General features: G+C 38.2%; 1 protein-coding gene across 3 annotated transcripts; it reads right to left on the bottom strand.

Annotated features, from left to right (window-relative positions):
* Nucleotides 1-15,111: 15,111 nt before the first annotated feature.
* LOC145643438 (high affinity immunoglobulin gamma Fc receptor I-like) lies at nucleotides 15,112-22,147 on the bottom strand. 3 transcript variants are annotated; one of them, XM_081694688.1, is made up of 9 exons: nucleotides 21,833-22,146; nucleotides 20,923-21,201; nucleotides 20,516-20,761; nucleotides 20,305-20,415; nucleotides 19,972-20,094; nucleotides 19,848-19,889; nucleotides 17,891-17,965; nucleotides 17,746-17,805; nucleotides 15,112-17,220 (listed from the first exon to the last, which is right to left on the bottom strand). In XM_081694688.1, exons 1-9 carry the CDS (start codon nucleotides 22,059-22,061, stop codon nucleotides 17,159-17,161), a joined length of 1,227 nt encoding a protein of 408 aa, XP_081550814.1. In that variant the 5' UTR covers nucleotides 22,062-22,146; the 3' UTR covers nucleotides 15,112-17,158. The 3 variants fall into 3 exon arrangements, 1 of the variants encoding a protein (XP_081550814.1); XR_014115840.1 differs by lacking the exon at nucleotides 15,112-17,220 and having other exon boundaries at nucleotides 17,782-17,805; nucleotides 17,891-19,603; nucleotides 21,833-22,147; XR_014115841.1 differs by lacking the exons at nucleotides 15,112-17,220; nucleotides 17,746-17,805 and adding an exon at nucleotides 18,583-19,603 and having other exon boundaries at nucleotides 17,903-17,965; nucleotides 21,833-22,147.
* Nucleotides 22,148-24,604: the final 2,457 nt, after the last annotated feature.

The raw sequence follows: 24,604 nt of genomic DNA, 5'->3' as shown, positions 1-24,604 counted from the left end.
AAAGGAAGTGAAGGAAGTTATTTCAGAATCCATCATGATAAGGTCAATATATGTTGCCATGAGCTAAAACCAATAGGAATTTGTTGTACTGCAGCTCATAGGTACACTGACATTACATAAGCCCACAACATAAAATCACATCATGAGAATATATAAAACACATACAAATAAAATACACAATAAACATAATACAAAATTCAAAAGTTCAAAAGTGCCCAATGTCCAGAGTCTCAATCAGTTTAAAAAGATCAGTAAAATAAGCTGTGTGATGATACTTAGTGCAAGAACCTGGTTGCAAAATGTGTAAAATCCAAAATTAAAGGGATTACTCAGTGCCAACACCTACATCATACAGTACTGAAGGCAGGATTGCAATCTAAAGATAATGCATGGACCTACGTTCATGGGGCCTCAAGATGCTGCAAGACTGTGAGCAGGCAGAGTGAAACAGCATCTTCTATAGTTCTACTGCCACATTGATTTCAATGTAAAATAATATTAGTTAGAGAATTGCTGTAAAAGATGTTGATAATTCTTGTGTTAGTGGTCTATAAACACTGAGAATCTGGGAGGCACATAAAAATAATGACAAATCTAAAACCAAAAAGTAAAAATCTATACAAAACATAAGTAGACCTAAGCAATATGACTGAATATTGAGAATCATCACTGAGTGAGATGGACATAGAACAAGTACTACATCAGTGTACAAAAGGAGGATCTTTATTTGTTTTTTGTTTTTTATTTGTTTGTTCTGCTCAGTCCAAATTCTATATTTCGGTTTACTCACACTGAAATAGTGTGTGTTGGAGCTACAGGAGTCACTTGGTACGGGCCGTTGTCTACGGTTGTCTAATTTGTAACCACACCCCCTGGAATAGCACACACCTGCACGGAATTTAGTGTTAAGTGTTTTGTCTGTGTTTAAACCCCTGTCAGTGTGTGCTCCCTTGTTGGTCATTGTTTATGTCGATTTTGTGGTAATGTTCGTTTGTGTAGTTAAAATCAATGTTTGTATAATCTTTGTTGGTGTTAAGTGTGTATTCATGTTCCTCTTGCTGTTATGTGTGAGAGCCACTGTGGCCATCTACGTCTTAACGTAATAAACGTATGTCACAGTCGAGGGAGTCTGTGCGTCCTGCACCGCACCCCGCGGTACTCGAGCCGTTACACTTGGTACTATCTAATAATTGACTCCTGGCTGACCCTTCATTAGAGCTGTTATAGTTTTCATCTCCTCTTGGTTCTCAATGGTGGCCAGATGAGTGTAAATCCCTCTGCAGTACTTCTCAGCATCAGTCCACTTTATTTTTACCTCCACCACATGAAACTGGCGAGTCACACACGTGTGAAGTGAGAGGCAAGTCCAAGCTGAAGTGTTCTTTATTGTCCATTCTAATAATAACCAACGAAAACCCACATACATCAAAAGACACTTGTAGCAGTGAGATATGCAGCTAGTCTCACAGCAGTAGTCCGTAAATGTACAGGCTTCCTCTCTCGGGGCCTGCAAGATTAAATAATGGAGTCAATTAGGAAAGCAGGTGTATTGCATTAATATGTTGGTGATTGGGAGTGTGGCCCATTCTCAGGAATGGGCATGTCCCTCCTGGCTGATGACCAGCCAACCTATGACAGTTAGTCAGTGTCTGTAACCTGCAGTGTTTTGCCTTTTCTCTGTTGGCTTACTGTACTTTTCTTTTTTGACACTAATTTGCATGGTGTTATAGAGAGCAAAATACAAATGAACATACATATGTGAACTTACTGGAAATACAAGCAATATACACAATGCACATTATTTGCTGAAGAGTTTTGTTCCAGCCCATGCAATTTATCTGAAATATATGTGACAAATTAAGTTTTATGGTTAAATACATTTCTTCCATTCTGGAGGTAGAGGGGAACACCCCCAGGACTTTCTTGTGGCTACCGAGCGAGGACTGAAGAGAGTCGAAGAGCTGCCCGAGGACCGCAGTGAAGGCGGTTCGGTGCAGCCGGCTGGGTCTCTGGCTTGCGAAGGCAAAGCCCAAGTTCCTCCCCTTCTGTGGACTCGCCAGCGAGACTGCCCAAAGCCTCGGAGGCAGACTGTCTCTGAGGCACTTCTAGAGTGGCTGGAGAAAGGAGGACCGTTAGGGGAGGCTGCACGTCTGGAACCGGGCAGATGTGCACCCCCGCGTGTCCACTGAGGCCGAGGACACATCTACAGCGCCTGCAGGATTAGCAGGCACTGCAGCACAGCATCTTATGTGTGTGTTTTTAGGCGCATCAAGTTGCAGGGAGTGTACCGGACGGACCCGAGAGAGGCAGGCACTCTGCCTTTCTCCCTCGTGTGATGAAGTCTCCTTAGTAGGCAGTTCCTAGTCCACCTTGTGTTTGGTGAGCACTGGGCATTGCCATGTGATATATATGTGTGTGCACGGCGGCCTGGGGTTCGCTGTCCCAGAATGGGACAGGTCGGGAGCCGCGCCCCTTGGGAGGGGGTTCTGTCATGGAACGCTGCCCCCCACGTGTCATGTGGTTCGGCCTGCCGCGTGCAGGGGTGCTCACAATTGTTTGTAGCCACACCTTCCATGAGGGCACATACCTGCACAGGGTTTTTGATGTTACGTGTTTGTCTATTTAAACCCCTGTCAGTGTGCACCTTATCATTGCTCATTGCTATTGTCACCATTGGTGATCGTGTAGAATGTCAGTATATCGTTAGTGCTAGGGTTATTGTGTGTATGGTCTCTGTTAAATGTTCTAGTCATCGTCGTTAGTGTTAAGTGTATTCATGTTCAATGTTGTGTGAGTGCCACCAATGTCCTCTGTGTTTTATGTCATTAAAGTCGGTGTGTCCTGTTCCATGCCCTGCATCACTCAGGCCAACATTACAACTAATAACATTGTTAAAAGTTTCAATAGCAACAGTTGTCCATTTATTAATTTCTAACATCATTACTAATAAAACATTTAATTAATTGTTTCAAAGTTGGAAATGCATTGATTAAGATGTTGGCTTATTAAGAACTTCAATGTAACTCATTAAGACATTCACATCATGCAGTATATTTAGGTTTGGAACCTCAAGAAGAAGCAGTGCTCCAGAGTATAATATGACATTCATAAAAAGGCTCTCTATGTCTTTATCACTGTTCTGTTGATGAAGGTCCCTGCTGCAGCTTCTAAGAGATGAGAGAGAAAAGTGAAAAAAAAAAAAAACACTTCCTCACTCAGTGAGTGTCATTTACCGTGGTGTGATATCTCTTAATCTAAAAGTATTTGAAGTAGAGGATGAACAAGCATAAATAAATGTCAGCAACATGCGTGCAATCTGTTGTGAAGCAAATGTATACTGCAATACTTTTATAGGTGGTGTCTCGAGGTGTGTGCACCTCGTTTTCATTAACAGATTTTACGCAGCACACTGGATTTAATTTAGACAAATATCTTGGGAGAATATGTTTGCTTTCTTTACAGCTTTTCTGGTGCATTACATGTTATTTTATTGAGTTTTACAATGCATACTGCAGATGATTGACCTGACCTGCTGTGAAAGATAAGGAGACCCTTTATACATTGTTATACTTCTGTGTAAAAATGCATTTCTGCTGTTCCAGTTTGGATGATTTGACCTTTTTGTTCAAGTTCAAGTTCGGTTTATTCGTCACATACATAGTCATACACAGTATAACTCGCAGTGAAATGGTGGAGAGTGGAAACAGGGGTGCATAGAGAAAAATGTATATATGCAAGATAAATATATATACTCTATGTATGTACAAAATATATTAACAATGTATGTACAATATATGTATATTATGATTATATACACAATGTACAATGTATATGGTTGGGTATATATGTACACAATCTACAGAATGTACAGTGCAGGTGTAATATGGTTGGGTATATATGTACACAATCTACAGAATGTACAGATCCATTTTGTATAATAACATATCTACAGTTGTTGTGTAACAAGGTAATTGAGTATAAATCTATATATACAGATGTACAGATATACAGTTATGTTACATGGTGGTGGTGGTCCCCACAGTTTCCCTGATTCAGGGCCCGAATGGCCTGTGGGAAGAAACTCCTCTTCAGCCTCTCTGTCTTGGTCTTCAGGGAGCGGAAGCGCCTCCCCGACCTCAACAGAGAGAAGAGTCTATTGTTGGGATGGGTGGGGTCCTTCACAATTTTCCTGGCCTTGGTCTGGCACCGCTTGTAGTAGATGGTCTGCAGGTCAGGAAGTTCCGTGTGAGTGATGCGCTCTGCTGAACGCACTACCCTTTGGAGTGCTTGTCTGTCCTGCTTGGTGCTATTCCCAAACCAGACTGTGATGTTCCCCGTGAGGATGCTCTCGATAGTGCAGGTGTAGAAGTTCTGCAGTACTTTGGAGGGCAGTCTGAAGTCTCTTAGGCGTCTGAGGTGGTAAAGACGCTGACGAGCCTTCTTTGCCAGGGAGTTGGTATGGCGGGACCAGGACAGGTCCTGCGAGATGTGAACTCCAATGTACCTGAAACTATCTACTCTCTCCACCGTGGTTCCACTGATCCTCACAGGTTGGTAGTGCTGCTCCTGCTTCTTGCTGCAATCCACGATCAGCTCCTTTGTCTTACTGACATTTAGGAGGAGATTATTTTCCTGGCACCAGTTTTCCAGGTGTTTAATCTCCTCCAGGTAGGCCCTCTCGTCGTTGTCCGAGATCAGACCCATGACAATGGTGTCGTCATGGGTCTTTGAACATTTGTTCATGCATGTTCAAAGTCCAGAAGTGGTAAGAGCTGCAGAAAAGGAAGTGGTTTATCGATGTGGCTCTCCAAACTGCAATGTGGCAGGCTGACCCTCTACATGCTGATGTCTTTGTTTCCTCTAATGCTACTGCAGGGATGATCAACCATTCAGACTGATCTGAGGGCTCTTTGTACACACTGAGCAATACACAGTGCACTAGTCAACCACAAAGCTTTACACAAGCTCACAGTTTGTCACTGTGGAAGTCATATATACAAAGGATGCACCCTCTTAGATGATATATAACCTGATGTGTTTTTTGACCACTGCTTTAAAGGATCAAGAAATTTTTATATCTCTTTATTAAAATGAGTTCTTAAAACATGTATTTACATAATAGCCATTACATAACCATAATGACTATTCTATAACAATTATATTGTAGAGGGACTCTTAAACCAGGGATGTCCAGTATTGGTCCTGGAGATGTACTACCTAGTAGAATTTATTACAGACATTTCTCTACAGAGGCTACTGAAGATCTTGATTAGTTACATACCAATGCAACGAGTTATTGTGTGTGTGTGTGTGTGTGTGTGTGTGTGTGTGTGTGTGTGTGTGTGTGTGTGTGTGTGTGTGTGTGCGTGTGTTTGTATATAACTGTATGCCTGTATGCTCAGATGGTGTTTGGTCCTGGCTGTTGTCCTCTCTCCTCTTCCTGTGCCTGATTCAGTCCCCCCAGGGCTGTGGTTTCTGGACTCTGGTTGAGAGTACACTTTGTGTAATTGGCTTCTGCTTCTCACCGGTGTGTTGACTTGGTGTAAAAATTGCTTTGGGTACTGAGATTGTGCTATAAAAGTGTAGGTTCATGTACAGTGTGAAACCAGACTAGCCTCCTTTACTACCTACAGCTTGTCTTTGCTCACTTCCTCCCTCTCCTTCCGTTCTGGTAAATCCGTCTGATCCAGGGGGCGGAGCTCCCTCCTGTCCAGGTGTCATTTACTAGACAGTGCAAACATGTGCACTGTGAACCAATGTTATAACCACCTTAAATAGTTTCAGCGCACCATTGTCTGGCTGAATTTGGGAATTTATTTTCTTAAACATAGAAGCATGCAGTGATGCAAATCAGCAACATGCAAGTTGCCCAATAACTACAGTATAACTTTTTTTTGGCTGTACTCATAGTGCATTGCATTGACTGTTAATTAAAGGTGGTTAAAAGATTAAACTAAAATTAGAATCATTTCATTACAACATTATGGAGCAATAATATAAATCCATTAAGTAATGAGTATATGCAGTATGTGCCGTATGTGCGTTATAAGAACCATCACTTGTTTATAAATGTTTGAATTTGTTTAGCTATGAGAACAGTATTAATTAAACTAAACAAATTTTTGCTTTTGGTGAATTTTTTTCTGTTCCTAGGATTGTGCAACATCAGATTGATGTTGTCAGTTCTGGGATCTGTTAGAGCCACTCCTGCAGCTTGTTGGTCACAGCCCCAAGTGGAAGAATCTTAGTGTTAAACTTCCTCATTCTCTCTATTTCCTTTCTGTCACTTGAAACTAAAACTATTACCACTGCTGTTTTATTAATCGCATTTACTTTTGCTTTGTTTGGTTGGTTCACTATCATGTGCTTGTCTGGATCTAGAGGTTCCACTGGATCTTGGTTGTTTCTTTCCATTCTCTGTGGATCTTATTAATAGGACTTGGGATGTCCAGCTCATATGTCTTGCATATATTGCTGTATATGATCTCCATCACTGGTTATGTTTCTTAGTTTATTCTGTTCTGACCAGCATGTCCTTCAGTCCTGCCTCTTACAGCCAATGGTAGGATTGTCTTATGTCATTCACCTCTGTTATCTGTAGGTGGTACATTCTATGGAAGGGCTTATCACATCATGGCACCTTCTCTGTTTTCATGATATACATGTCCCCTGTGTGTTTGAGGCACTCTCTCATCAACTCATCCTTGGGGTCCAATGTTTCGATGTATTCATAGATGTTTCCTTCAACTTGGACAATGCATGTTACACTTTGTAGGGCCCTTCCCCGTCTTTCGGCTTGTAGCATAATCTTTGGATTTTGGGTCTTGGATGGATCACTGCATGCAGTGTGAGGAGTTTTCTGATTTTGATCTTGAGGGCATTTAGCCATTTTGCTTGTAGTTCACTAGTTAGCATTTCTGGGCTTACTGTGCCTGCTGGTTGTCTGATGACTGGCAGTACATGTGTGGAGAGAGAGAAAGAGAGAGAGAGAGAGAGAGAGAGAGAGAGAGAGAGAGAGATGCTGGGAGACACAGAGGGACACAGGGACACACGGAGAGTCTATAGGTATGAAAATATGTTTAATGCTTTGTGGTATGTCCATTGGTTCTCTCATGATGAAGAGTTTTAGTGAGTTGCCTAAATATTAATTCATCCACTCCACACATTTTATTTAACCTATTTGCTTTGACATGTTCAGCAGCAGCCCAACTGCTTGGACAACACAAGAACTCACTTAAGCCAAGTATGTTTGGACAAATTTGAAAGTGACACACAATTCATCAACTTCCTCATGTCCTGATTTATTACATTTCTGGAACAGAAGAAGCAAGCTATTCCTCCATTTTGCTTGCCTCAATAAGGCATGTTTTCAACCTTTAAGACTTCACCATCAGATTAAGCCACAGGTATGTTTAATTAGCTAGCTATGAGTAATGATACCTATTATTAGCTGTACATATCACTATTAATGAGGGGAAATGGAACAGAGGTCCAGAACAGACAACTGCCTACGTAGTATTTAATTGGCAGTAATATTTTTCCACAAATATCTGTAGTGGGGTTTTTTTTTTTTGTTTTTTTTTTTTTGTTTTTGTTTTTTTACTGGATTTGTGTACTTCATCCACCACTAGTTCTAATCACTACACAAAGTAATTTGTTCATATATATATATATATATATATATATATATATATATATATATATATATATATATATATATATATATATATATATATATATATTGCTTTACGAATGTGAATTGTTTGCCCATAGTCACTGTTTGAGTCATTTCAATTGATTATCTTCTTTACTTTATCAAAAATAACAATGCTTTCTGTTTCTGGTTTAAATTTGTGCACTGCTGAGTTAGTTTGTGGGTATGACCACATGCAAAGTATAAGCTATGGTAGGCCTAATTATTTTCTGTTTTTAATGTACAGGGTTGGAGAGCTCTTACTAAGGTACTATTTGTTTTAATATACCAGGAATGTTTCATTTCTATTAATTCTGTTTCTCGGTTCCAGATATTTTGCTTGTAGTTCACTAGCTAGCGTTAGTAATGTACAGAGAGAAAAAAAGGGTTCTCTTGAGATGCTGCTGCTTTATCAGTTCAAGACAATTTTCTATATTATGAATGTAAAACTGATATGATCACACTATCACAGCAGTGCTAGATTACTGCTCTTTCTTTTATGTATCTGGCAATTAACTGATTAAACCACTGTTTGTTTTAAACATCCCTGTGTGCATGTCATTATTGAGGAAGCAGTCCACAAGAAAAAAGGAGATGTAACATTACCCCATATGAAACTGGGAGTTTTTGCCTTTTTGTAATATCTGCACATTGTTTTTGTCTTTTTGTAAATAATAGCACATTGTAAATAAAAGTTGTTTTCAGTGGCAACAGGCCATATGATATTCCTTAAAATTGCTATACAAATACGGATAGAAGCCTTGGAAGTAATCTGAAGACTAAGAGTTGATAGTGGCAGGTATATATTGGTGTACTTACCATGGACTTTCAAACTTATTATCTTTGGAAACTGTTTGATTCCAGATAATAACTGGATATAATATAATATAATAACTAATAAAATTCCAGAGTCTTGGAGTTGAAGATTTTCCACTTCCACACCATCACTGTTCACCTTTAACCTTTCCCTGAAATGGAGTTTGTTAATAATGTGAATTTGCTTTCCCTCACTCTAAGCAATTTCAAACCGTGTACTATCACTGTGAAAACACCAATACATCATCAGCCAGGGCATACCAACCTGCAGCAAGAAACATTGGTATAGCACCAAACACCATGATTACACAATGTGTCATTAGATAGCAATGCTATTAACAGTATAAAACAAACAAACAAAAACATTGACTTAAATGGTAATTCTCTTTGTCACACATGAGCACATTTACCCAAGATTTCTGTAGCTAAACCACTTAGATATTTACAGATAGAAATTGGTGCTAATATGTAAGTTACAGTCCATGTGCTACTAAAATAATCATGATTATAATAAATAAAATATAACAATAATAAAATAATCATGATAAAATAATCAATAACCTTTAAGTTATTCTGTAAAATTCTATACATTCTATACATATTCTAAATTCTATACAGTACATAGATACTGATAAAAGCTTAATTGAAATCTACTGATGTATACTGTATACAGTATACTGAATACTATCATATGAACCAAAAACAAGCCAACTTAGAATTTTTTAAAGTATCTTCAATTTATGTATCATTTCCTACAAATTAGTACAAGTACATTTTTCTGAGAAGTCAAAGTTTTTTTAAAGTTGTACAAAGTTTTTAAAGACTTTGTACAAAGCCTTGTCCTTTCAGAAAGTCATTATGTGCCTTACCTGATGTACAGCATACATAAAGTCACATGTACTGAAGCAGTGTACCAGACTAAGAAGCACCATGAAGGGCTGTCATTGCTGTTTGTGGCTAGCAGATGACCATTTTCTCATGCTTCAGCTTGGGTAAGGGAAAAAAAGCTCACTCACCGTGGATCTGCTGTGTAATAATATATACTTATTTCCTGTAGGTATTTGAAAAGGCACAAATACCAACACGATCTAAACCCATATTGTCTGAACCCATGCAATCTGTGATTTCAAATTAATTTAGATTTAGAATTAATACCTTTTTGTCCTTAAATCCACGATTTAAGGAGAATGTAAGGGTTGGCACCAGGCCGACGCCCCCTCCGGCCACCAGAGGGAGGCCTTGAATCAACCACACTATTAATCAGGCTTGATGCCCAACAGCTGGGCTAGATCTATATAAGCCCAGTGACCCAGTCACTCAGTGCTGGGTCTTTGCTAAAGTTTTGAGCCAAGCTCCTGGCTGGTAACTTTAGGTGTTGAGGTCTGTGAGCCCTTGTGTTACATCTCATTTCTTCCCTGCGAGGGTTTCGGCGTTTTTACACATCCCCTCTCCTCTCCAGCTGTCCCCTCTCGAGTCCGTCTCTCTCCCGAGGCTTCCCTTAGCCATTAAAGTTCCTCGTCATGTTCTGGTTTTGTTTGGGAAGTTTTAGTTTGGTTTTCCCCAGTGCATCGGGGTTGCCATTCTTCCCGTGGCATCCTTTGTTCTCCCTTTTTCCATGCTCAGCGTAGTGTTTAGATTTTCCCTTTGTTTTACCTGATCCAAGATCTAACTGTTCTGCACACGGGCCCACCATCATTAGAGTATAGTTGCTCATCCAGCAGGCTGTCTGTGTCATCAACTAGATGCCCTGGGTTTGAGCCCATCTTACAGAGAATTAATTCATTTTGTCCTAATATTTTATTCACAATTATGAAATAAACATTTCATGCATTTTTCATTTTTTAACTGTATGTATCTAAACAAAACAAAGTGTTCTTAAGATGTTTATTTTAAATAAGTATGAATGGTCATAGGAACATGTATTTGTTGCAATATCTGTCTTTTTCATTGGTATGGGTTAAAAAACACAACCACATTAGTTATTATTATTATTTTATTTAGAGTGATTCCTTAGAGTGATTGTGATACTGATACTACTCACAGATGTATCAGTATCACAATGCATCAAAATGAGCTGAAACCAAATGAGTGAAACAATCAAAAGCAGAGAATAAAGAGAATATTACAGCACATAGTATTGTTGTTGGACTCAAGGATCTTGAAAATTCAATTGTTGTTAGCAGTATCTATATTTAATCTTCCTTTAAATTGGCTTTTCAAATTTCATGAACTTCTGCCTTGTTATACAAAGCAATCACATTTTTACTGAATATCCACTTTGCAAATGTGTCAGTTTCTTTTAGAGGTCTGAGTGGCAAGACTAAAACTAACAAGTAGCCTATGGAACAACATAGATAAAAGTTCTGGTTAAAATTTTGGATAGAATAGAGTATTACTTCTTCTGTAAAGAATTTCATATTCCTTCATTCTCTGAAACTTTAATACCAATGTTTGCTTATAGACCAAGGAACCCTCAATCTGTTATCTTCTGCTAATTAAATTAATTTTACACTTCCGTGAATGCAAGATGAACACCGTTGTAACGGGAGTGAGGTGGGGGGCGAACACATGCAAAATACCAGCGACTTGGACTTGAGAATGAGCAGAATCCAGAACAGGGGAAGACATAGCGAAAATGATAAACTAGTAATTTATTTACATTGTCCTGTTTAATAACAAACACCAGGAACAAACCGAAAAGATAAAAGAGGCCAATTCAGGGTGAGGGTGAGCACTGGATAAATAAGGAGACTAAATATTGAAGGGGAAGCTACGGGATGACAAGGAAGCATAACACTCAAACAAACGGTAAAAAACAAGGAAGGGGAAAGAAACCTAAAGGGAGCAAAGCGACGAGAAAAGAGACTAAACTGCGATGTGGGATTATAGATCAGGAAAGAAACTTAGAAACACAGAAATAACGTACACAGAAATAACGTATAGCGGACATGTACCGACAAAGAAGACAACATGAACTAGAATATCAAGAGAGAACTTTAGGAAGCAAAGATAACAATAGTAAACGAAGAGAGTAATTTAATTTAAAACACCAAGAACGAGTATAGCGTAACCATAAGCGAGGCAGTCAGAACATCGAGAATACATAGAAATGAAATTAGAAATGACCAACAACCCTAAGCTGCAGTGACGCGGTTTAAATAATATACAAAGCTAACAAGACTAAACAAGGAGCAGGTGAAAGCAATGACGGGCGTTGAAAACAAACGAGGTGTAGAAAACGAAACTAAGAACTGGAACACACGGACGAGATCATGAAGCCAGAGAAGCAGGAGAAGCTCCGGTCCGCGAACATGACAACCGTTACAAAGTTCATTAAATGCCAATTTTTTCACAGCAAAATTTCATACCTTTCCTTGTAAAATGGGTGGCCCTTTTGTAAGGATTCTATAAGCTTTACTCTCAACAGCCAGAAAGTTACTGCCCCTCTCATATTCTCTACCTTCCTGCTTTCAAACCCTCTTTGAGTCTGAGCAACCTATACAGCTATCTATCTAGTAAAAGCCAAAGCTATCTAGCTATCAAGTAAAAGATGGAATGGTTATTCAAAGGACACACACATAGCTGTCCTGTTACAATTAAATGTTGATTTTAATGTTGGTACATGTGGATCAATATACCTTATTGATTATCTTGGGATAACAGACCTAAGTTTGATTTTATACATTTTCTAGATCAGATGGTCCTTCACACGTTAGAGCATCATAGTGACACCACATCTGCATCTTGTAGAATAACAAGTTAATTCTAAATGTATCAAAGCAGGCTTCACTGACCTTTGAAAGATATTAAATACTCATATGTTTATTTGACACAAATGACCATATTTTGCACAAATAAAAACTGGCATCCTAAACTAAATTCCTAATTTTTTCTTGATTGAAATTGTGTGAGGAGACTGTTACAGTTATATTGCACAACTCACATATACTAATAGAACATAATTAAAACATTAATAACAGGAGTATATTATTGTGATATAATTTATGCAAGTGCCACTATGTCACTATGTACATTTAAGTACTGTAAGCATATAGGTAGGAAACCTGAAGAAGAAGAGACAGACCTCCACAGATGAATTTCCTGAAAGGGACTCACTTGCCCTTTATCACTGTTTTTCTTCAACAGGACTTCTGCTTGTATGGGACAAAGTGACAAACACTTTCCACATTCACTGTGTGTCTTATGTTCTGATCTATAATTATTTGCTGTTGGTGGATGAAAGATAAATATCAGCAACATAATGAGAATGTTTATCAAGCACATGTATGCAACAAATATTTTTGCATGCATTGCCTAAATATGTGTGTAGTTTCACTGACTTGTACCGATTCACCATGGAGAGAATCCTGTACAGCTGCATCGCTTCCTGGTACAGTGGGCTCAACCACATGATCTCAACCACAGGAACTTACAAAGAGTGGTGAGGTCACGTGACCTCTTCACAGGCAAATGTAGTGGTTAGTGACATATTGCTCAAAAAGGACTAAGAGAAAACAATAAGCATATGCAAAATTTATTAAATACACATCACAATGCAATAAGGCCACTTGACTGAGAATTCATAGGACACCAGCTACTCAACTAGTACAAACTTCCAGGGACTGATAATAGGACCAAAGCAAAATACACATGTGAATTACTCCAAAGCCTCAAAACACTCCATGCTACCAAAGGGAAAGATGCCCTAATAGTGCTCAGCCATCATGTTCAGCATACACGAGGCCCCCACGACCCCCTCGTAGCACCATATCCACATGGTATCTACTGCTAGCGCCAACTTATAGCACGCACTTAAATGTGAACCCCTACTTGTAGGACCCTGCCTGCCGTTCAACACAGATACAGCAAGACAGGACCCTATCTGACACTTTACCTGCCAAACCTTGTAAAGCCTAATGGGTGTGTGCACATGACAAGGATTACCCGTCTGTGCATGAAACTTCACACATACTCATGTAGAAGAGATGTGTATGTTTCCTTTTAATTTAACATCACCATTTGTGAAAAATTGCATTCCTACATGCAGTGTTAGAGTCTTATCTAAGCATATCATCAAGTTTGCCTTTATAGTTGACTAAGTAATTTGCAGTATACCATAGCTGAAATATCATTCCTCTGGGACTCATCGTTCAACATGCAACGTAAAGTTCAGAGATAAAACAATAAACACAGGTACAAAGGCACATCGCAGTGCAGGATACAGGACAGTGCAAAAACACAGTACTGACTACATCATTACTGTAAACATCATTGGCAGCAACATGGCACACAGTGTGGTATACTGGTTTAATTAAAGAAAATATTCTATTATTAAGAGTCTGTGCAGTGTGGCTTGATTTACTGTATGCAGTGTACAGTAGCAGCAGAATGTTACTGAACAATAGTCCAGTGGGTGTCTGAGGAAAAAAGCTCTTAAACATTCTAGTGGAGATAGCTCGGATACTCCGGTGCCTTCTACCAGGTGATAGGGTGAATAGTCCATGGGAGGGGTGGGAGGGGTCCTCTACAATGCTGGTGGCTCTGCAGTGTTTAATGTATACTGACTACATTAATACTTATTGTATGGTATTGTTTATGTTGTTGAAAAACTCTAGCACTTATTGTTTATAGCACTTATCATTGTTTAAGATAGACCTTATGTATTTTGTACTTCTAGGTATCAGCATTCATCCCTGTATTCTACAGTATTCTAGTTAATTTGTATGTTTGATTCTAACCTACTGTACTGTACTAGGATATATTCGAGCAAATGACAAAGCACTTTTGTAAGTCGCTCTGGATAAGAGCGTCTGCTAAATGCCGTAAATGTAAATGTGCTATACCTACACAGCATGCTCTTATATGTTAGGAAAATGAAGTTTGGATCCAACACATTTGGCTCTACTAAGCAGATAATCAGATAATACTAAAAGACATGCTTAGCTCAATCATATATGCTGGAAATAAACTCTGCAAGGCAGCAGATCTCCTGGACTGGAGTTATATTTTCTAACTCCATAATGTTTGACACTGAAGACCATCTACAAAGGATTTGGTAAGTTTATTACACCATCCTGTGGTTAAAATGAGGATTTTCATAAGAATAATTTAAATATATTTGACTTTTCACATAAACAATACTGGCTTTTGAAATTCCCTGAATGCAGTTTCTAAGTGCTGATCGTGACCATTCACACATACCCAGACCCATGTGCTCTCTGACTTGCACTACTGAAGACACCGAAGTGCTATTTTTAACAAAGTGCAGCATTTGATTAGATACTGAGCTAGTTTGGAATATGAATAAAGCGGATAGCCAATGAGCTTAGCCAATGAGCATGTTTTTACCATTCGTGAGTGCATATCAAAAGAAGAACAGAACATTAATAATTTTGTGTTTGGGAAAATATATATATTTTGCATTAATTCAGTGCATTAATCCTCAAGCATTACATTTTTACTTTGCACTGCTTAAGTAAATTTGTTACAAGTTAAAAATCAAATAAACAAATAGGATATATATATATATATATATATATATATATATATATATATATATATATATATATATATATATATATATATATATATACACACACACACACACACTAATGTAGTTAATGCAGATTAAATTGTAATTTTAAGTGAATTAGAAAATATAAAACTAAAGCTTGAATAAATATTTTACTAAACCATGATAAGTGTAAGTTTGCTATCATAAGAGAAATTCATAATTACATTTTTGCAAGATTGTTTTATATTAATTAATTTATTTATTTGCTCTTTTGAACATAACAGCTGTATGTTTAGGGAGCACATAATGAGTGGACCAATAGACCTGTCATACAAACTCATAAATATACAGTACATGTTAAGAAATGTTTTGTCCTATAAAGGTTTATTTTTGGAATGATAATGGGTTTTTAATAGCAATAGTTTTTTTTATGATAGCAAACAAACATTTATGAAAGAAAGACATAAGTAAACAAATAGGCTACAATGATAAGTTATAATGATATAAAAGAATATTGAATTACAATTTTACATCAAAATGTATAGCGTACGACCAATGTGCAATATGTGAGCCATCACTTAAATGTTTCACACTTGGCTAGGCATATGGGTAAAAATCAAGCCAAAAACAAAACAGACTATAAAACATTTTGATGTTCATGGTTAGAGAAAATTAGAATAACAGAAAAATCTATTTATAAAAATGAAATTTAAATGTAAAAAGAAAATCCACAAAACATTCTGAATGAGCATGCACCTTGTACTGTTATCACCCTTTTAAAAATGATTATTCTTTTAATTGTACTATTTTGATTGTGGCTATTCAAAAATATTCAGCAAACAATCAAGTGACATTTACTACATGATGTAAACTGGATAGCCAAATTCCTACCCATTGGCAAAGTTAGGGTGTATAAGCCTAAATATCTCTTTAGTTCAGATCCTGGTCCCTCCTGTCCCCTAAAGCCACAAGCTAGACTTCAGAAAACCTTGAGTACAGCAACACCACAGGGAACTGAACAAAATATCCTGTAAAAACTATATTTACCATAGTTCTCGGTGAGTAAATGCCAAGCTAGCCATTGGGCAGCTTTGACACCAGTCGAGTCATTGATTGAAGATTTGGTTTGGTTTGGTAATCAAGCATTTTCCAGATTAGCTCCTCATCTCTGGGATGCTCCTCCTACAGGTCTGTCAGTCAAATTCTCTCTGCACAGTCAAAACAAATCTCAAAACATAAAATTTACCATGAACTTAATCTTACCTGCTCTCTACAACCCTGTTTCTATTTCTTGTTTGTCCTTAGGTATTCTCTGTTCTAGTATTAATGTAGCATCTCATGTATTATATTATTAAACACCCTTTAAAGACTCTTGGCAAGAAGTCACCAATAAATGCTTGTTTCCTTCTTGCTGCACCATCCCATGAAGCCCATCCAGGTTTATTAGGGGCCATTTAACATTACTGGCATGGGCCGCCATGGGCCCCACACAGAAAGCAGAAATGCTGGCTACCCTAGCAGCAGTAGCACAGGGCAAAGAGAGACACTTTGGAGTTTTCAGAAAGTGGGCACACCTCGATAAGATCATACAGCTGTACAATGGTGTAGAGCTTATTATGGTGCAGTACATCCTTGAGCAGCACCATGCAACATCTATTCACAGGCATCCGAACACACACATGCATACTTGTTCTCTTGCTTTCACACACACACACACCTACAGAACAGACATTCATATGTATATAGACATATCAGTATATTAGCACACACACTGACAGTCTCATCTTTTTCCCCTCATGCTCACTACCCCCATCACCCAGCAGTGTACATTCTACCCCCCATCACCCAGCAGTGAGTTTACATTCATTTATTTAGTTTAACTAGTTTTGTTGCTACTATTGTGACTATTTTACTTTTCTCTTCAAAAGCACAAAAGTAAGTAAATAAATACATTTTAAATGGTGCTCAGTGTTCAATTGCCCACCACCACATTCCAGCATTTATGAAGCAGAGCTATTTACATTTATGGTATTTAGCTGACGCTTTTATCCAAAGCGACTTACAATTATGACTGAGTGCAACTTGAGCAACTGAGGGCTAAAGGCTTTGCTCAGAGGCCCAACAGTGGCAACTGGTCAACCATCCCATGACAAGTCAAGGACCTTAACCATTGCGCTACCACTGGGTCCTGCACCATCTGTGAAAGAGAGAAAAAAAAAAACTCATTCTTTCCCCACAGTCATTTACCATCATAATCCTTTTAAAGAACTCTGCAGGGCATTACTCAGACATCCCACACTACAGGCCTCCAGTCACACCCTGTAGTCTTCCATCAGGCAGACACTTCACTGCTTAACCCCACACAGACTACTCTCATTAACTATAAAGCTTAACCCAATACAAACTACTGTCCTTAACCAATTACAATGATGTGTTTTGTGTGGTCTATAATTTCCTAGAGGCCAGAGAAAACACGGATCATGTCTTCCTGAGGAATTTCTATATTGTCCAGATTCCATTGGCATCTTATCACTTAGTATATAAAAGAACATTTTCACTACTTTTGTTGCCACGTTTGTCACTAATGTTGTTAGAAACACTGACAAATTTACACATTTCCAAGATGCAAAATAAAGAGCAAAAGTAAATTAGTGTTTAATAAAACCATTTTCTTGCTTTATCTGGCATTTATGAAGTGGAGCTGTGATGTTCTACTGCTTACTTTTTTCTGACTTCTGTTTCAGTTCTGAGAACATCACATCAGTGCCCTCCCTGGTCTTCTCTAACAGTACAGAACACACATGCATTAGCTTTCACCACAAAAAAAACAAGGTATATATATTTCATACACAAGCCCATCACCCCACCTGTTTGTTTTGGTTTCTTCTTGGGTTTCATTTTAATTTGAGCATAAGTCACATCACTGGGTCCTGCACCAGCATCTATTAAAGAGAAAACAAACTGCTTTCCCTCATTTTCATTCTAATTTCATAATCTTTTAAAGCTGCAACATGTAAATTAGTGGAATTACTGAGTCCAGAGGAGAAATAAATATGCTAAAGTATCTTTGTGCACCTGCAAGCTACACTGTAAAGCCTAAAATATTCCAAAGTCATAGCAGTCAGATCAGATTTGGTGGGAATGTTTTGGCCCATATCACATGCACATGCTGTGTACTGACAGCTTTGAGTGAGAATGTTCAGCTTTGAGTGTGAGGAGTGAGAGGTTTGGCTATGAGGTGTGAGAGGTTTTAGTGAGAGGTGTGAGAGGTTTCAGTGAGAGAAGTGAAAGATTTCAGTGAGAGTTTGTGAGAGGAGGAAGAAGCAACACAATTACATCATCTCCCAAATGTTTCACAATGCAGACCACACATGCTGCCATCTGACCAAAGAGCAGATTTCCAGTGTTCTAGTGTGCATTGGCTGCGTTCTTTTGCCCAAGACTTTTGCCCTGCTAGAGATCAGTAAAGCATGTATTTCAGCTGAAATCTGTGGTTCTGTTAACTGGTGATTTATTAGGCTAATGACTTTAATATGCTTGTCCTTTTCAGTAGAGGTACCTTCCTTTCCTGGGGTATCTGCATAGGAGCCAGTTTCATTGCAGCAATTGGTGGTTTTGGCAACTGCATTTATTTAAAAAAAATTAAAATAAAAAAATAAAAAAACAAAACTTTTAGAGGTTTTGCTATTTTCCTAACTGACTAGCCATCACTTTTTAGAGTAATTATGGTTTGACTTTGTCTTTGCTTAGTTCAATGTAAGATTTTCGCCAAATAAATCCCTTTGTATCTACTCTACCTTGCTAAATATAAATAATTATCTCTGGTATTTAGACTAAGGACGGTTTTGAGAATTTATAGCATTTCTGTTACCTTTGTATTCTTATAAACTGTTGTATATGTATTTTACATATATAATTATGTGAAAATTACTATACAAAAAGAAATATTTAATTTTTGGTAGGTGTGTACAAACAGATACTGTACATCAAGTGTGACTGATACCGGCATCAAACAGACATTACTGCAAATAATCTGTCAACAATCATTAAATGAACTATAACCCTGGGTTACAGTTATTGATGGTGGTAAAAAACATGTATTAACATTATAGTAGTAATGTGAACCTTATACCTCATAAAACAAGGGCAAATTCCAAACATCCAACAACTGATGGTATATTTGTATCTTTAAGTCTGCAAGATACAATCTGTTAGTTTCTCTCCAACTCTCTCTCTCTTACACACACACACACACACACACACACAAGATTGTAGTAAAATTGTTAATATTGGTCTTTATTCCTTTGTTTTGGGTTTTTTTGCTTTAAACCTTTGAGTAAACCACAACACTTGACCCATACATAGCATCATCTGTTTAAAATAATAATAATAATAATAATAATAATAATAATAGAGTTCATAATTTAGGGTGGTACTGTATGGAAAAAAGAGACAGTGTTAAGTGTCCCTCCATTCAGTCTTGTGTTCTTTTAAAATAATTTGTATTAAGTGGTATGTACCTTTACTGTGAAGTTTCAAGTTTTTCAGCTCTTTTTTAGAGAAAGTTCCATCAGTTGGGCCTGTTAATGTATTATCTGACATTAACATCAGATGTCAGATATTTAGAAGTCAGTTTAGATAAGCAGAAAAGCAAAAAGTCAGTGTTCTTACTGCGGATATGCAGAGTTTTTACTATTTCCTATGTGTTTTGTTTTATTATTCACAGCATATACATACGTGTCATTGTTGGATGAAGCAGTAAAATCATTACAAACATAACAGGGCAGCCATTAAAGTAGTAAATTTATTTGAGGTGAACTCTACCTGTAATCCTGTTACCAACATTGGCATAAATCAGATCACCTCCTATTAAAGAGGAAAGAAGGCAGTGTAAATAAAAGTGTTCATTTGAACAAAAAGCTGGTGGGTTCAGTAGAAACAGACCAACCTGCTTGCAGCAGTGAGGTTCCTGCAAGAGAGCTCTCAGGCCCAGTCCAACTCTGCCTCTGGCCCGTGGTCTGGCTAGTGTTCTCCTGATGTCCAGTAGGGGGAGACCGAGATCCTGTACCTCCTCTCACAGTAAAACAGTTGCAATGTTAATAGGATCACTGTTCAAGTTCATTTAACAGTTAATGAAAGGGGATAAAAACATTTTTTATGCTGTAATTTGACAATGTTTCTGACAGCAAGAACACAATCACCATGGTGTACAGAAGTAATGTGTCTATAAATAGTCTGTGTATAACTGTCATATGCTACAGATACATGGATGCTTTCAAACCTTTGTTCTTCTTGTAGCTCAGGAACAGGATAAGTATGATAATGAGCAACAAGATTAAACTTAATCCAACAGCCGGTCCAACTATTACACCACTGGATCCAGGACCTAAGTCTGTGGAAGCAAAGTGACACATATGAATTTATATTCAGAGCACTTTATGCTTACTGAAATAATGTAAAAGAAATCAAATCTCATGAAATTTGTTTCTCACCTCTGACTGAGACCCAGCTCTGTGGTGATTCTCTTCTCTCTGGGTATTCACAGTAGTAGAGACCCTCAGCTGATTTTGAGATGACAGGGATGGTTATCTGTCCTGTGGTCTGGTTCCAAAAGAGTGATCCATCTTTATAGAAGTAAGATATGAGGTTAGAAGATGTTTTGTTCAATAAACATCGTAGAGTCAGAGAATCTCCATCAGTCACAGGATGTACAGGACTGTCTAGGATCACATCACCATCTGTAAAAGAGATGCAGAAAACATAAAATGTGGAAAATACACACAAGTATTTTCACATGCATGAAATATTATTCATCTAATTCTACAAACAAATATAGTAGAATTATTATATTCTATCACTAGTCCTATGTTTCCTGAGATAAAATTTACTGGAGACCCACCATGCACTGTGATGTTGACAGGTTTACTGCTCCCTAAAGACTTAGACTGACACCAGTACACTCCAGTGTGAGATGTGGAGAGAGAGCTGATGTTGCATGTAGATCTTGTAACTGATCCCTTGCCTGGTGGACAATTTGACACACTCCTATTTTGTGTGTATTGCATGACTCTCCATTTGGTAGAGTTCCTCTGGTCCTCACAGCTCAGTGAGAGAGAGTGACCACTGAAGTGTTGAGTTCTGTTGGGAATGATGATCAGAGAGACTAGAGAAGACACACCTGCCAAATCAGACAAATCAAATGTTGCACAATACTGTTAAACTTATGCCACATACATGAACTGTTCACTGTACTGTAGGAAAACTGATGGTTTAACTGATAGAAAATACTCACATTCATACTCTACAGTACTTTAAAATAACTAAATGATGGTATTTCTGTATTTAACCACCTTACTCCTAAACAAACCCTGTACACACCTGAGCTCAGTTCTCATCTCCTCACACACTCTCTATTCACCCTGAGCCTTTTGCAGACCTTAATTCTACAGCTTTTTCTTAACACTGTATTGTTAACTGCATTGTCTTCATACAGTGCAATGTTAGCTGTATTGTCTTCATACACTGTAATGTTAACTGTATTGTCTTTTTAACTCTATTGTTCTAGTGTAAAAGCAGCAGTCCTGCTCCCTCACTCATGCAGGTGCTGCCTCGTACATGATGTCACTGGGAGATCCTGCTTGTTTCTGTAGCTGGAATTCAGTAAAGCCTCTCACACTGTCTATGTAGTTTACTAAGAGTGTGCAGATATCAGCCTTTGAGCCAAAACCAGCCTTGTGCCACCTCTGTTATCTGCATGTTGTTTATATGTTCAGCTGTATACAGTATCACTATCACAGAAACTCTCTTACCAGTAATGTTTACCCAGAGCGCATCACTGTAGTGTGTGTAGTAGACTGGATTTCCTCTGCCAGCTCTACACCAGTACTGGCCACCATCAGAAGGCTTCACTGCACTGATGGTGTAGGAGCGTGTTGCAGTGTTGGTCTCATTTTCAGGGTTTTGTGTGTGTTTGGACCAGTGAAAGCTCCATCCAGCAGACTGCTCCAGCTTACAGTACAGAGTCACTGGGTTTCCCATCAGTGCAGCTCCTTGAGGGCTAGACTTGAGTTCAGGTTTAGGTTTCACTGCTCATAGAAATGAAACAAATGGTTCAGGTCATAAACTGAGTTCACATGCTGCTTCCAGACGCTTTACCACAGTCATTATATTTCAGAGACACAATCTATTAGGATGTAACATCTCAGCCTAAGTGCTGATGCAGATCTGCTCTCATGGTGACCTGAGGCTGACAGTAGAGATATTTAACTCAGACTGATGGACTGCAGCACTACTGCTGCCACTAACTCAAACAGAACAGCAGTGTATAAAGTCATGGAAGACACAGACTAAATATCTGGTGTCATCTGTAATCATACAATACCGGGATTAATAATAACTAAAGAGTTGAACACACTCACCTGATACAGTCACCGTAACAGCATCACTGGTGTGGGAATAGCGGGATCCTCCTGCCTCTGTTCCTCTACAGGTGTAGTTACCTGTATGAGACTCTTCAGCACTACTGATTGTGTACACCTGTTCTCTGCTGACAGGACTGAGTGAACCCTCTTCATTCCAGCTGTACTGCCACCTAAAGACGCCTCTTCTCTGTATGTTACATCTCAGAGTGACAGTCTCTCCCTCAAATACCTGTGGATCAGGCTTTATGGAGGCCACAGCTTTTGGTCTTGCTGTGGAAAGATCATCAATTCCACTGAATCATTGCTTCTGTTAATGAAGTTGTTTTTATGTATATGCACAGAAAGAAGGCTATTTCTAAACTGTTACTAAAACAAATAATATGTAACAGTAGATAAGCATGAAGATTTTCTCAAATTGTGAAAATGACAAATAAATGTTGTAAATAACCTCCCCAAATTGCATTAGGCGCTACTAATATAAACAAGAGGGGGTGTTGATTTCCAATAAAATTATTCATCTCAAATTTCAGCCAGACATTATTCATCTAATATCTAAGCACAATGGTTAACATGGAAATGTTATGGCCACATCAAGATCCGTTTACAAATGTGACAAAGGTGGAATCCTGACAAGGAAAACTTTTTTGGGAATGCAGTGATGTACTGATTTTATTACTCCGTTAAACCAAGCGTGGTGGAAACATACTGCACAGGTTGTAAAAAAAAAAACAATAAATTAGTAGTCAAAATTGAGTGTGAGCAATAGACACATGGCATATACTTCATTTGGTGAATAGGAGTAATTGCTGAGTATTTTTTTCATATATTGTCATTTTGTATAATTGCACTTTTTGTCTTGATTTGTGGATCTATATTTCTGTGTAAGTGTTACATGTGATGAATCAGTGGGACCTGCAGGAATTATTTTTGTGGGGGGAGGGGCAGGTGGTGGAGAAAGTTTTTGGGGTGCGTGATAAAATGAAATACAGCATATAGGAATTTCAGGTACACAAGTTAATACAATCTGATATTCACTCGAGAACAGCTAAGGAGTCATTAACTGACCTATCAAATGCCATTTTCATTTGCTGTTAACTTTCACAAGCTGAATGCAACCTGACCCAAAAGAATGGTACTAGTAAATAATGAAAGGTTTAATTCTCAGTGGCTTCAATTCCTCCAACACTAAATGAGGCTGGAGAGTATTAAATGCAGAACTAAAATCAACAAAAAGCAAGTATGCATATGCTGAAGGGTCTTCTAGATGCTTCAGAATAAAATGTATGTATTGGTGTTAAGATCATGTTGCCTTTAGGAACTGGTATACTATTACTCCTATAATCTATTTCTGGTGGACAAGGAATTGCTATAATCGGATTAAACAATTAAATAATACAATTCTGCCATTCATTTTTGTAAAAATGGCTTATTGGAATGATGTAATGATTATGGTTATGCTTTTCTAAGACAGAAGGATCTGATCTCATGGTGACCTGAGGCTGACAGTAGAGATATTTAACTCAGACTGCAGCACTACTGCTGCCACTAAATCAAACAGAACAGCAGTGTATAAAGTCATGGAAGACACAGACTAAATATCTGGTGTCATCTGTAATCATACAATACCGGGATTACAAATAACTAAAGAGTTGAACACACTCACCTGATACAGTCAGTCTAACAGCATCACTGGTGTGGGAGTAGTGGGATCCTCCTGCCTCTGTTCCTCTACAGGTGAATTCACCTTCATGATAATCTTTAACACCACCGATATTGTACTCCTGTTCACTACTGATAGTTCTCTCTGAACCCTCTTTCTTCCAGCTGTACTGCCACCTATAGATGCCGCTTCCCTGTATGTCACATCTGAGAGTGACAGTCTCTCCCACAAATACCTGTGGATCAGGCTTTATGGAGGCCACAGCTTTTGGTCTTGCTGTGGAAATATAATAATATATTTCTAATAAAACATTGCTTAAAATAGTAATACTTTGATGAAGCTGTTCACATGTCTATGTACTATAAATCTACTGGTATCACAAAACTAGAGCTGCTTTTTCTACTGTATCAAGTAGATGTGAGACAGCTACAACACCCAATACAATCAGTGTGAGGGCTCCATTGGTCTGTGAGTATTTTGGCTCTTACTGACTTTGTTTG

The sequence above is a fragment of the Electrophorus electricus genome, chromosome 13 (genome assembly GCF_041902795.1).
Source record: "Electrophorus electricus isolate QZ-2024a chromosome 13, ASM4190279v1, whole genome shotgun sequence".
Classification (NCBI taxonomy): domain Eukaryota; kingdom Metazoa; phylum Chordata; class Actinopteri; order Gymnotiformes; family Gymnotidae; genus Electrophorus; species Electrophorus electricus.
Note: the sequence above shows the minus strand (reverse complement) of the source record. Positions and strands in the feature narration are given on the sequence as shown.